The 14,430-nt window shown below is 36.2% G+C and overlaps 1 protein-coding gene across 2 annotated transcripts in view; it reads right to left on the bottom strand.

Moving 5' to 3' along the window:
- The window catches only part of TAFA2 (TAFA chemokine like family member 2), a 429,252-nt gene that overhangs the window by 149,191 nt on the left and 265,631 nt on the right, over nucleotides 1-14,430 (bottom strand). For both annotated transcript variants that reach the window (XM_074325470.1, XM_019732468.2), the window contains exon 2: nucleotides 9,718-9,824. In XM_074325470.1, coding sequence (XP_074181571.1) covers nucleotides 9,718-9,823 — 106 coding nt within the window. In that variant the 5' untranslated portion in view covers nucleotide 9,824. The remainder of the gene's footprint in view (nucleotides 1-9,717; nucleotides 9,825-14,430) is intronic.

The raw sequence follows: 14,430 nt of genomic DNA, 5'->3' as shown, positions 1-14,430 counted from the left end.
ACATGAATGATGGCTTGCCATTATCTAGACAAATAAAGCAGTAAAGTGCAAAAAGCACACAGAGGGAAACGTGGTATAAAGGGTCACAGCACCTGCAAGGAACTGCAGAAGATCATACCGAGTAAGAGGAAAGGTACCTAAAGAAGAGGACAAGAGACAAATCACACATGGCTTTGTCAACCATGTTACAAGTTCTGAAGTTTACCTTAAGGTTTCTTAGTAGAGAAGTAAAAGTATCAAATATTTATTTAGAAAAATTCACTTCAGCAGCTGTGTGTAGACCTGATTAGAGTCAGGAAATTTGAGTGAGAGAATTGCAATAGTTCAAAGATTAAGAACATAAAGATGGAGGTTGTGGCCAGTTAGCTCAGTTGGTTAGAGTGGGGTGCAGATAACACCAAGGTTTCCAGTTCGATCCCCACACGAGCCACTGTGAGCTGCACCTTCCTTAAAACAAAACAAAACAAACAAACAAACAAACAAAAACATGAAGATGGAGAACAGTGTGCACATTTGAAAGACAATTAGTAATTAAAAGTAATAGGATTTTACAATTGATTGGAGATGGGCAGAGATGGCAAGAAAAGTGTCAAGGATGATTTCCAAAGACTCTGGCTTTAACAACTAGGAAGAGAGCAAGAGAAAGCTGTGGCAAGGGGAGCATGCGCTTAAGAATGCTTTCGGAGCCTTCAGAATTAAACAGCAGCTGTTCTGAGGGGCCAAACAGTAAACCAGGAGATAATGGTATTCTCCCTTGCCTTCACTGAAAGCAGGATCTGGAAGAAGGTGGAAATGCCTTAGATACCTAGAAAAGAAGCCATACCAAATCCAAAATTAGATGTGTACATCTAGTGCCTACCAAAGCAGTTCCACAAACACTAAGAAGAAACTAGGCAGGGACTAATGGAATATTCTGAGAATAGAATCCCAACAGGATACACATGAGGAGGGAAAATTTGTAGCCAATATTTTCTGAGTGGAGGGATGAAAAGTTTTATATACCTTTATGAGGGAATAAAAAGCAATTCGACAATAGGTGTAAGTATTCCTGTGACAGATATTTTCTTCGCCAATATTTATCTTTTTATATTCCTCTGTATCGAATGGTGCTGGAAACTTACATATTTGATTTGTAAGACTCCCTTGCCAGGTGGCTTCTGGTTAGATTCTGCCCATGAAGTGTGGCAACCGCAAAGATGTGCGCTTGAATCTCCCTCAAAAGAACGCTGCAAAGAACATAGCTGACTGATGGTCTCTAGTTGTGCCACCTGTGGACCCATCATAGGATCCTACCAAGGCCACACTTTCCCTGGACTGCTACTAGTCAGTGACTGAGCATGGCAGGAATACTACAGCCTGGCCTTTTGGTCCGTTATGGGACTCTGTCCAATGGGCAACCTTGTGTTCAAGGGCTCCCAATTGGCCTAGCCAAGACATTTTCAAAACTATGCTGAAGTACCCTTCCTACTCAACCTTCCTGCCTTCCTACCTTCTCTTCTTTTACACGTGTCCAAAGGTCCCCATGGTCTGAAAGTCCATCACTATCTACTTCTCTGCTCCCTCCCCCTTTGCACTTGAAAAGTGTTTCCCCCAAAATTTCTTGCACATTGGATTGCATCTTGAAGTCTGCTTCTTGGAGGAAGGCACTCTTGGGAAAGGAAGACTGAAGGAAGGAAGAAGTTATCTATCCTTTTCTGCTCTGGCTTCAGAAGTGCTAAGAGAGGGTAATGTGGATATCTGTGGGCTTTAGCAGCATTAGCAGAGAGTCTGGCAGCATCCAGCCCCCCAAGCTCTAGCAATTTCAAAAAGGAGTTGACTCCAGGCTTCCTGCTCAGTGCAAGTGGAAGTGACTCCTAAAGCAACTGCAGCGCTCAGCAAACTCAGTCGCAAACACCATCAGGAGCTCTGGGTAACACTGCTCTCTTTTCACTCTCCCAGGTCTAGGGGCAATAATATCTTTCTGCAGTTACCAGTATCTGGGTAGTAGTATCACCATCCCCTGTTTCCTTCTCCAGCCCCTTCAACATTTTTGTAACCAGTTCCCCATTTTAAACCACCCTAGTGTGGTTTCCTTTATGCAGAACGAATTTTGAATGATACAAACCTAACCACTTCAACCTTTTTCACCTCAGCAATTCTCATGTTAACTATATAAAGAAATTAAATATGAACAAAATGCGTTAATAAATTTAATTGATTAATTAATATTAAATGTAAACAAAAATTATGGCACAAATGTTTTTATATTAGTATGAACAAAGAAAATAATGTCAGAAAAAGTCTCACAACAAAAATTTTCTCAAGTAATTTAGGGTACATTATTATAATGTTTTTCATGCCCCAATTATAATATGTGTTTATGGATCATTTTTAGATATAGTATTAATATAAGTAAGTACACATCACTTACTGCTAATTATACTGCTAAGTGGAAAAAAAGTAAAGTTCAATATGTGCTTATCATATGACCCATAAAGTCCCATCCTTAGAAATATACCATGGGGAAATTTTGCATAGGCAAACCAAAATACATGTATAATAATGTCCACAGCAGCATTGTCAATAACAATGAACAACAGGAAAGACCCAAATCCATCAACAGTAAAAGATAAATACATCACAGTAGATTCACACAATGGAATCCTATGTTACAACATGAATGAATCTCAAGAGAAAATGTTGATGGTAAGAAGAGAATCACACTGGGAAAAAAAATGTTCACAGCAGGATTCCATTTTTACAAAATTAAAACCAAGACAAAACAATATGCTATTGTTTAGGCATAAGAAGTTAGGAAAGGGGTACCTCTGTGGGAAGAGGGGTTGTAATCAGATAGAGGCATAAGCATCTTTGAGGGGCTGACGATATTTTATTTTTTGTCCTGGTTGGTATTGTTTGCCTTATAATTATTCTTTTGAGAATACATATGGGTTTTATGCACTGTTCTGTAAACATGAGTGAGATATCTTAAAAAAAAAAAAAAAAAAAAAAAAAAAAAACATGTAGAAGGGTAAACTCCAGGAAAACAGAAACTTTATCTGTATAATTTAAGCAGAATTACCAGCTCTGAGCAGCAGTCTCTCACATACCTAGTCCATGTCAATAAATGTACGAATAGTTAAATAAGTGAATAAACACCAGATCTCAAATATATTTGAGATATTCATAAATTAAACCAGTTAAAAATATGCCCAAATGCCATCTAATAATTTCTATGTGGAAGAATTATGGGTGACTCAATTTCTCTTCTTGATATTTTTCTTTATTACCAAAATTCTCAAATAAACATGTATTACTTGAAAAATTCAATAAAATATATAATAAAATGTATTGCTAAAAGTTCAAAAGAGAGTCAGTTTATGTTATGGCCATTTTTCTTTCTCTTAGGCCATTAATGCTATTGTTTTCATAAACAAGGCCCTTACACAGTATAAATTATCCATCAGGGTTCTTAAACTTTGATGTACATCACAGCTAGCTACAAACCAGCCCAAGAGAGAACCTAATAATATCCTAGCTAAATTAGATCAAACAATTTTAACTGTCAGAAAACCAGCATTCTGAATATGGCCCCAACGATCCACCACCGGTGGCTAATTGTGCACAATCCCCTTGCTTTTTGCCCTCCAGACACTGACTAATTATTTTAGCTCCAGAGCATTCGGTCTCCTTACCTTCCACTCCCTATTCAGATCTCCGCTCAAATGTCTCTTCCCTGGAAAAGACTTCCCTGATCCCTCTCCAACCATTTTTCAGTTCGCATACTCTTATCCTGAAATTTTATCTTTATAGCACTTTAATACCATTTATAATTAAACATGTATCTGTCTGTTTATCAGACTAATGTTTTTTCTTCCCTACTATACAATAAGCTCCATAGGGCATGGATCATGTCTATTTGGGTCACTTTTTGTATATCTACAGCTGGATCTAACGTTGAACAGTTAACAGACACTCAATACGTATTTTGTTTACTGAGTAGTTGGTAGAATGAGTGAATAAATCATCAAATGAACCAACAAATAAGTGAAGAGCTACCAAAAAAAAAAAAAAAATTTAAACAGCTGCTATCTCATCTGGGCTTTGAACTAAAAGTTATCTTTATTTAAAATTTTGTTTTTCTTTGAAAAAATTCCATTGAATCAAAAGTTCCAACTCAGATTAGTAATTAGCTTACATAACAATGAGGATAAAAATTCAATCTCAACTAATCAAATGACATCTTTATGTTTTCTTTTTGTGTATACAAGCCTCACCTGTGTGTATCTCCTTCACACTAAGTGCAGACCCTTTTCCAACCCTAAGATCCAATGATGACTAATTCTTTTTAGATTTAGTTTGGATGTGATGGGTAGAGGAAGAAAAGGCAAGAAAGCATATTAGCCTTCTAAGATTAATAACTATATTTTTCTGTTGGGAACTTGTAGTCCTAAACTGAAATGTTTCTTCTCTGATCCCAATATCTGAAGCTGTATCTAGTGTAATTGCTTCCAAGGGGGAAATGCTGCTTATACTTTCTGACTGGTGCCACAACACTCTGAGTTAATCACATCCTCTCCCAAAATGCCCAGCTCAAAACAACTGTGAGAATTCAGGAATGAATCTCTGTGGCAGTTTGAGCAGTAAACTTACTTGTCTGAGTGTGAGAGATTTTCAGTTCCCAAAGCTTAGAAAATTTTAGTAAGCAGGTGACATTTTCTGGTTTTCAGATATCTCCTTTTTCAAATCCAAATACTCTGGGTTTCTGCAGGTGTTTCTACATCATGTTTAAAAACTACAGAATAACACAATTTTGCATGCGGTTGCTCCTGAGCACACAACGCCATCTAAGAGCTTTTTACAAGTATTCCATTCTTTCATCTCCTACATTAGCATGGACTGTAATGACCTACTCTCTTACCTTTCTCTTTCTCACTTGCTCTGCTCTGTGTATACCACCCTTCTTGCCATTTCTCACTGCATGCTTCTACTTCGAAGCATTGAAACTTATTGCTGCTTTGCCTGGGACATCTTTCCTCCAAATATATTCATGGCTGGCTCCATTGGATACTTTGGGTCTTACACTAAGGCTTTATTTACAATTATAATCCCTCTCAAACACTTCTTTACCTCTTTATTCCTTTATTTTTCTCCATAGCATTTATACTGTAAAATTTTTATTTTTATTTTTATCATCTATTTTCCCACCTGTAGGACAAAAACTCCATACAGACACAGATTTTGCCTCTATAATGCACAGCTATATTCTCACTAGTTATTCTCACTTGTTATATAGAAAATATAACAAAAGCGAAGTCAATTTGCAAGAAAAAAGAATTTCTAGTAGCATATGATAGATGAAATTAAAAGTCAATGTATAGATTAAAGAGCAGATTACAATCAAGAGAACACAGAATTAGTGCGGTAGAAAGAAGAACTGAATAAATAACCCAGAATAAAGCACAGCGAGACTTGAGGGTGAAAAATATAAAGTTTGAAATGCACGGAGAACAAAGAGAGAAAGCTGACACACACATAACCAGAGTCCTAGTTTAATAAAGACAATAGTGTAGAAGCAATATTTCAAGAGACAATGCCTGATTTTTTTTCAAAGTTCATGAAAGACACCAATTCATAGAAACAGGAAGTCAACTAAATCCTACATGGTACAAATAAAAAGAAATTTGCTACTAGATCCATATAATTTTATATGGAGCAAGACTGCCAAGGTTTGAATCCTGCCTGGAATAGTTACTAGCTAGTCAATCTGCAACAAATTATTTAACTTTTCTTTGCCACTGTTTCTGATCTATGAAATAGGTTTAATAATAATAATACCTACTTCATAGATTATGAGGATTAAATGAGATGATAGCTGTAAAACTCTTATAATAGAGTTATTGGGTTTTTAATATGTATTACTTTTATCTTGAATGCTCACATGAGGTGCTCTGGATCAGAGACAGATTTCTTTTTTCTTCTTTTTTTTTATTAAAGTTTATTTCTTATTAATCATACCACAACAAAAAAATAAGTGAATGGCCTCCATTGCCCTAAGCCTCACCCATGATGAAAGCCAAGTCAAATGTGCTACATAAGTAGCTGAACGCTTTATAAGTGAGTGACAGAAAACAATGTTGTTGTTTTTTCCCCCGCTTAAATATGAGACAAAGATAGTGATTGCCTAAAAGGAGAAAAAACCTTTTGTTCCTTTGAGATGGGATGGAAAGGATCCTAGGTTCTCAGTCTAACATTTTGGAATGTAAAACACGTCCTTCCAAAGGCCAAATAAACTTCAGGTGTCTCGAAGGCCTGGGTTTCATACGTAGGCAATTAGTGCCCCAAACTTTCTGGCACCTTGAGCGTTTACCCAAGGGACCTAATCCAAGCTGTGACCAGTTAGCCCTTTCGGGGAGATAAGAGGAGTTTTACTCTCCTTTTCAATCAAAACAATTAATTACATAAATGACTACAGATCTAATCCTCAGGAGGCTGAAGCTTTCTACAGGGACACTGAGAAATCCAGGGAAGTTTTCCTTCCCCACAAATGCCTCACATATACTAAGTATAACTTAAGTATTAATATTTGTCACATAAATAAAAATAAAATGAATGAAACCATAAAGAGAAGAGAAGACAGTAATGAGATACAAGACCATACAAAGGAGTGGATCAACAAAGGCAAAAGTCGGTCCTTTGAAAACATAAAATTGACCAACTCTGGAGAGACTAATCAGGAAAAGAAGAGATATGACACAAATGAGCACTCTTCACAGGAGGAGATTTAACTACAGATACAGCAGATGACAATGACAGCAAGTAAGTACCATGAACAACTTTATTAGCACTACCACTTTGGAAAACCATCATGCCTAATCTGGTAAGACTGAAGATCCATCAGCAATTTGCTCCTCGGAACGTGCTCTCGAGAAACCCTTATATACGGTGCACTGGGAGAGAAGTACAGGAATGTTTACAGAAGCATTGTTCATAACAACAAAAAAATAGAACACCAAATGTTCATGTAGAAGAGAATAAATACACGTGTGGTGACTTCATACAATAAAATATGGGGCCACAGTAATGAATAAATGAAAATATGAATAAACTACAGCTACATACCATCAACTACAATGAATGTCACAAATATATCCCTGGGCAAAACAGAAAAATACAGTATAATACTATTATGTAAATTCAATAACAACCAAAACTAAGCAATATGTCATTTGGAGATTTATATGTATGTGGTGAAATTATACATAAAAGTAAGGGAATTATATTCAGAAAATTTAGAGTAGTGATTATCTTGGGGAAGGAAGCAAAGGAATGAAATCAGAGCCAGTTACAAGGGTATTAGAAATGTTACATTTCTCAGTTGGGTGGTGAGCACGCTGGTGTTCATTGTGTGAATATGTTCTACAATGGACATATACATGCACTTATTTAAACGTAAAATAATTTAGACAAAAGGGGCATGTGGAATGGAAAGTATAAAGGAAAAAAAGAAGAGGGGAAGAAGGGAAATGGGGAAGTGTGAAGAAATCTTTGTCCAAAATATCAGTGGAAATGGAACACCAAAATATCACAACACTCTCTCTTCTATCATGTACTGAGTTTGGCGTGTTAAGTAGGTTTTCTGAGACAATGTATAATCTTTTATGTTCAAGAAGTATTTTCTTGGCAAAAAGCAAGGAAAGATCTATCTTGGTTTCAGAGGTAGCATAGACCATACCACAACTTAAATTCTTAAAAGTGGCTTTAAAAACTGTATGCAGTATTCACTGTGGGGCAGTCTTTATGAGTGATTCTCTTAGGGACACCCTCACTCGGCTATGGAAATGAAAATGCATCTTCATCATGAACCCTGGCTTTGTCAGGCTGACACCCACAGTTACTACGAATCCCCCTCCACCACACACACTTCTCTCAACTCTTTTTTATAAGCTGGAAAGAGGCACTGGGGTGACTGTCCTCTGGATAGTACAAATGATGTGTCTTTTCTTGTTAAGCCCAAGATGGGGGCCAGACTCCAGTGGTTTGCAACTGTTTGTAAAAAGTGAGTGAGTATTTAACACTATTTTGTCCTTAAGTTTGGTTCATTGTTGCCAATTTTGAGGCACAGGGAATAATGTCCTGCTCAACATCTTTTTTAAATTTCACACTAATAATTTCACAACTATTAAAATATTGAAAGTTTGATTTGTGGATCAGTATGCTGTATTAAATAAGTAAACTTTACTATATGCAGAGGGTGCCAAAAATGTATACACATTTTAAGAAAGGAAAAAACTGTATTAAAATTGTAATGTAATGAACGACGCTACAATGAATGACACTAGCATTCATCTGATTAACACCATCTTTTGAGTGAACATCATACTACACATTGCTACCATAATTCAACTTTGAAAAACAATACATAGATAACATCTCTTACAATGTATACTTTTTTTGGTACCCCAGTATATATCTATATCTATATCTATATCTATATCTATATCTATATCTATATCTATATCTATATCTATATCTATCTAGCTATCTATCTATCTATCTATATATATATATATATATATATATATATATATATCTGTATCTATATCTGTATCTACACTTATATCTATATATCTACAGATATATAAATATCTATCTTTAGATATAGATAGATAGATAGATGATAGATAGATACCACACAATGGTGTGAAAAACAGGATTATGAAATATTAAGGACCTCTTCATAAAATTCATATTTCAAAGCATGACTTTTTGGTTCAAACACGGGGGTGGGGCAGAAAATATCTGTCTGACAGGCATCACTCCTCACACCACATCTTTCCTGTCCCTGGTGTTAATGTAATATAACGCTACTTCATTGCACATGTGTAACTAATTTAAGTGATACAGAATTCAAGGCAGTCTTAACTCCCTCTTCACCCCAAAATAAAATGAGAAAGTAAGTTGCTAACCTCTGGAATTTACAGAAGTGAGCTGTAAAATCATATTTCATAAAAAAATCTAAATTGACTTCTCAGGTTATGAATACTTGATTATGGTAGGAACAGTTCAGCAATATCCCAATTTTAATTCATTTGGAAAAGGTAGTTATTCATTATATTGTGTCTTATGTTCAGGAAGGAGAACAGAAAAGACATCATTTTGAGCTGTCAAACTTAACACATGTGTATAAAACAAATATTCTCATTCTGTTCTATAGCAGAATTAAGCCTGCTAAATCTCATACCAGATGCAGAGTCCAAATGGTGGTCAGAAAGGTGCTCTGTCATGAAGAAACATGATCCACAAAAAGCACTGAAGGGAAATTATATATATATAATAATTATATACATATATAATTATTAAGAAACATATCATTAAAGATGCTTTCAATACAAAAATGACTGCAATCTGAAACTCATCTTCATTATATGTCACTCAACATTTTTAACATCATTATCTTAAACATGTAAATGACAGGGGAAAGTCAGAGTCACAATTCCATACTCTCTAAACACTATTTTGAGAACTGGCAGTTATCCTGGAAACATTTAGATAATCATGCTTCCCCTATCAAAGCCATGTTCAGAATAACTATTTCTGTATTTTTATTTAAAGAGAATTGCCAGGGAGAACCCCTATCAAGTAAAATTAACAGACCAGTGAAGATGAAACACAACAGTTTGTGTTAAAGTGAGCCACTTTGTACAGGTAGCTGAGAAAGAAAATAGAAGACCTTACCTTTATGATGGTTTGCACTGGATACAACTTTCCCCCACAAGGTTACGATAAATATTATTATTAGCAGTTTTCCTTTTGTTGCTTTCTGTAAGTATCTCTTACTCATCCTGCAAATAAAAATAATAAAAATCCTAAGTATGTGAAACGATTGCTTTTCCATTATAATTGTGCTACATTTAAAGCTTTTCATGACACCTTAACACATTAAACTCTCCCAAAATATAAACTGTATATAAACTATGAAGAAAAAGAATAAAATGATATGATGCAAGAGATAAGAGAGGTTCTGCCTTGGCAAGTCTTCATTCACTTAACAATAGCCTAAATCAGTTGGGAAATATTACCATTTTTCTCTCCATATAAATATAAATTTAACTTATTCACAAAATCCAAGGCACAGTTGTTTGAATGTTATTTAAATAGTGACTCATTTTACTTATTTTCTAAAGATTCTTTCTTCAATGCCAAGTCAAATGGTCAGGGTAAACAGTTTAGATAAAATGAGTTAGCCGAATTCTTGCATGAAATAAAGTCACTTCAAATCTATTATTCCTAATGTGTTTTTTAAAAAATCACCTGGTACAACAGCTTTCTTATTGTACCTCACTACTACTAGAGATATGCAGGTGTTTTAATACTGTTGGACTCCACTGTGCTGTACTTATCAGAGGAGAAAAATGGAAAAGCAGATAAAAAAATACCAACATAACATTTTCAAGTTGAGCCCATAAAGCTTAGGAAAGCAAAGAAACATTATAGTGAAATAATGGGTACCTATAATAAAAGTCCAGCACCTACTTTCTCTAGCACTTTATAGAACATTATTTCAGTTGCTCTTCAGAACAAATTTGGGGTGTTGGTATATCTATGCCCATTTCATAGATGATGAAATTTAGAAATTTGCCTGAGGTGACATTTAATAATAGAATAAATATGCAAACCCAGAATGGTCTACTCCGAAAATCCCTACGTTAACTACTACATCGCTAAGGGGTAAGCAAAACTGATATAAAATATAATCGTTCTGCACTTATTTGTGAGGGAGATAAAATATATGTCTGTCACTCAGTTACTTCTCAGGTTCAAATCCTATACTGAACTCCATTCCTGTTTGACTTACAGATCCTGGCCTTGGTTCTAATGCAAGTTCATGAGGTCACTTCCTGACCTAGCCTGATTCCTCCTGAATTCTCTAAATTATCTTCCTCATCACATCTTTGTTTCCCATACACTCCCTCTACAAAAATATGACTCAGTGGTAGCAAAAGAATCTTTCACACTGAAAAATGCATGAAAAAAATATAGTATGCATGTTTAATATAGATATAGGCTAACATTTCTTGGCCTGGGGAAATTGTGCATACAAATTCAGATGTTGAGAAGGCAACGCTGTATGAGTAAGAATGTGGACTCACTCCTGAGTCTGTCTGGTTTTGAGTCCAGGCTCAACTGGCGTCTAATTGTATGATCTTGTATGAGTTTCCGGGTCTCCTTCCTGCCTCAGTTTCTTCTTCTGTGATACGGAACAGCACATATGAAATGTCTGGCCCACTGGTTGGCAAATATAAGGAATCAATGACTCTGAGATTACAGAGTGTTCGGTCATGTGCAAGTGTGATTTGGTCCTTGAATGCATGAGAGGACAGTCCCATTCACAAGATGACTGAAGGGAGTTTCAGTGGCACCAACAGCTGCAAGTTCTTTGTGGACCTTGCTCTTGTGACATGTCAAGATAACATACGAAGGGATACGTGTCCAACCTTTTAGATTAGATTGCTTGGTTTCAAGTTTGGCCCTCTGCCTACTGCTATATTACTTTGGACAAAACTCGGGGTATTTTGTTGTCATTAAAATGACAATGATAATAATATCTACCTCATAATGTTGTTGGTATAAAGACTAACTAAGATAGTGCATGTAAAGTGTTTTAACACTATGCATAGAAGATAATAAATGCTCAATAAATGCAAACCCTTACTACAATCATTACTTGGTTAGACCAGTGTTTCCCTAGGTGTATCCTGTGAGGCATCAGTCGACAAAATGTGAATATAATATTAGTGAAAAACATAGGGGAATATGTATTTGTAAAATTCTGGGTTCACCAACTTAACCAGATTTTTTTAACAGAGGCACATTTGAGTCTGCAGCATTTTCCAGAAACATTTACCCACGGAGTAACACAGGATGATAGACCCTCAGGAAGCCTCGTAGAGAAGTCAACTGGTTTAGTACCTTAGTCCCTCTCAGAAGACCAAATGCCCATTTTAAATCTTCCATTCTATTGCCTTTGTTTCCTCTCAATGCCCTCGCAACTAGCTTTGTTATGAGATTCTACTTTTTCTCACATTTTTTCAACCATCCTGCCTTCCTGCTTACATCCAACCCCTGCAATGTTGTTGTACTACATGTCATCTCAAAGAATAAACAATTTAGAAAAACTCATCTGACACTAAGAGCTGCTTAGCATAATTCTTGATAATAGCTTTCCCATAGCAAAAGGCCTTTATGGCAAGGTCAATGACCCATTGTATTTTCCATCCCATTGTGCACCCACCAAATGGGATGACAAAACTGACAGCTGATAACTAGATATATGGAAATGGAAATGGCCACAAAGCTACCAGGCCATCAAATGGAAAAAGGGAGCAGAATGCAGGTCAACATTTCGGAGTCTCTAAAGATTCCTGCCTTCTCCCTCTGTGAACACTGCCACACCTGACCAGTCAACTATCATCATCTATTAATACTACTTCCTAAATATCTCCTAAATACATAAACTTATTTCCATTCCTATTGCAGTACTGCAGTTCAGACTACCAAAATTGTTGCTAACCTAAAGTTGAGGTCTGTGTCTGCCTTTGTCATGACTATATTTGCAGCATTTAGTACTTAGTAAGTGCCTGATAAATACGATTAACTGAATGTAATGAATTCTCTATACTATAGCCATGACATGTAACTATGACCTTGAGATAACCTTCTTATGATTATAACCTTCATATGATTCTCCTCTACATTCAGAAAAAAAGTCTCTAATCTTATTTTATGCCATTCCTCCCCATCTCTCTCTGCACACACACCACACACCCACACAGTCTATATTTTCACTTCTGCACACACACACACACACACACAGTCGATATTTTCACTCTACTAAATGTCCTCAATGTCTTCCAGCTAAATCTCACCTCCATGTCACCTGAAGCTTATCAGCCACCATCCCCTCCCCCCACGCATTCTTTAAAATGCTAACTTCTTTTCATTGGTCAGGGTGTAGGTTAGAATTCCTCCTATTTTTGTTCAAGACCATGTAAAGTGTCCTTCTTTATGCACAATAGCTACTTGCCACACTGCATTATAATTTTCCATTTATTTATCTCCATCCCCCTTTCTCATACAAGATCCCTATAGATAGGAACTGTGACCCATACATTTATGAATACCTAGGGCCTGGCCCACGGTTGAGCTTAATAACTGGCAAATGGATATTTGTTGAATGTTGGTGGTAACTTAGAGCCAAGTAGACCGTGTAGTTGTCAATATGAGGAGAAGCAAGTATGTGTCATGTCTTTAAGATGAAATTAAGAAAGAACAAACAGGAAGAGGCATGTGAGAAAGAGGTGTGGGGAAATGAGAAAGGCAAACTGGAAAAGAAAAAATGAGAAAGGAAAAATCCAATCTGTAATGAGCTTTATTCTAACTGATTTTTAAATTACAATCAATTTTGAGCAAACTAAGGCACAACAGAGTGATGGAGGATTTTCAACCAAGAGACAATATCAAAGAAGAAAACCCAGTGGGAGAAAAAGCTGAATGGCACATTCACTTCTCATTCAATGTGCTACCTAACCCACAGGTCTCAGTTTAAAAATTTCCACCACAATCAAGAGTCCAATGCACTTTCAGAATTGTCACATTCACCTGTAAAAATAGCAAAACTTAAGTGAATTTTATAACAGCAAAAGCCAAGGGGAAAAGAAACAGGCAACTGAAGGATAAATACACACAGAGAAGGAACCTTGAAATTGCTCCAAGCAAGAGCAGTTTGCAAGGAGGACAAGGGAAATGGGATAATTGAGAAACGGGAACCTTGGCCGTGAAGGATGTTGAAGTGAAAAGTTGTCAAAGTAGAACTGACAATTAAATCTCCAGACTTTCTCCCACTCTTCTCTCCTGGATTTCACATTTCAGTTATCCTCACTGAGATTTAAACTTTTGGAAGATCTTGAAACCCTTCACCTCCCCACCAATGTTAAAATTTCATTTCATTGTAAATAAGCAAGGATTAAAAACCTATTTATGCTACTATAAAAATCATTTCCCCACAAAAACAGAAAGTAAGTTTAACTGGTCTAAAGAAGAGAAGGTAGAAGGAAAAAGGGAGTGAAGCCTTATGTACATAGGAGATAAAAGCTGGGGCTAGAATCCAACCACCTGACCTCCCAATGAGCTTACAGCACTTCTGTGAAATACAGTCATATAAGGCAATATATACAAAAGTCTCTTTAGGACATGTTTCCACATTGGTCTGATATTAAGACCAACCTGGTGTTAACTAATTACAATGGCATGGATTTCAACAGCCAAAATTAGTACAGGAACCTACCCTTGAGGTAGAATGCTCCAATTGATAAGGCAAATTCCTTTTGTCCTCGTAGGGACCAGAATGGTTTTTATAAAATGTAAATAAGATCACATTACTCCACCTTG

The sequence above is a fragment of the Rhinolophus sinicus genome, linkage group LG02 (genome assembly GCF_036562045.2).
Source record: "Rhinolophus sinicus isolate RSC01 linkage group LG02, ASM3656204v1, whole genome shotgun sequence".
NCBI lineage: Eukaryota > Metazoa > Chordata > Mammalia > Chiroptera > Rhinolophidae > Rhinolophus > Rhinolophus sinicus.
Note: the sequence above shows the minus strand (reverse complement) of the source record. Positions and strands in the feature narration are given on the sequence as shown.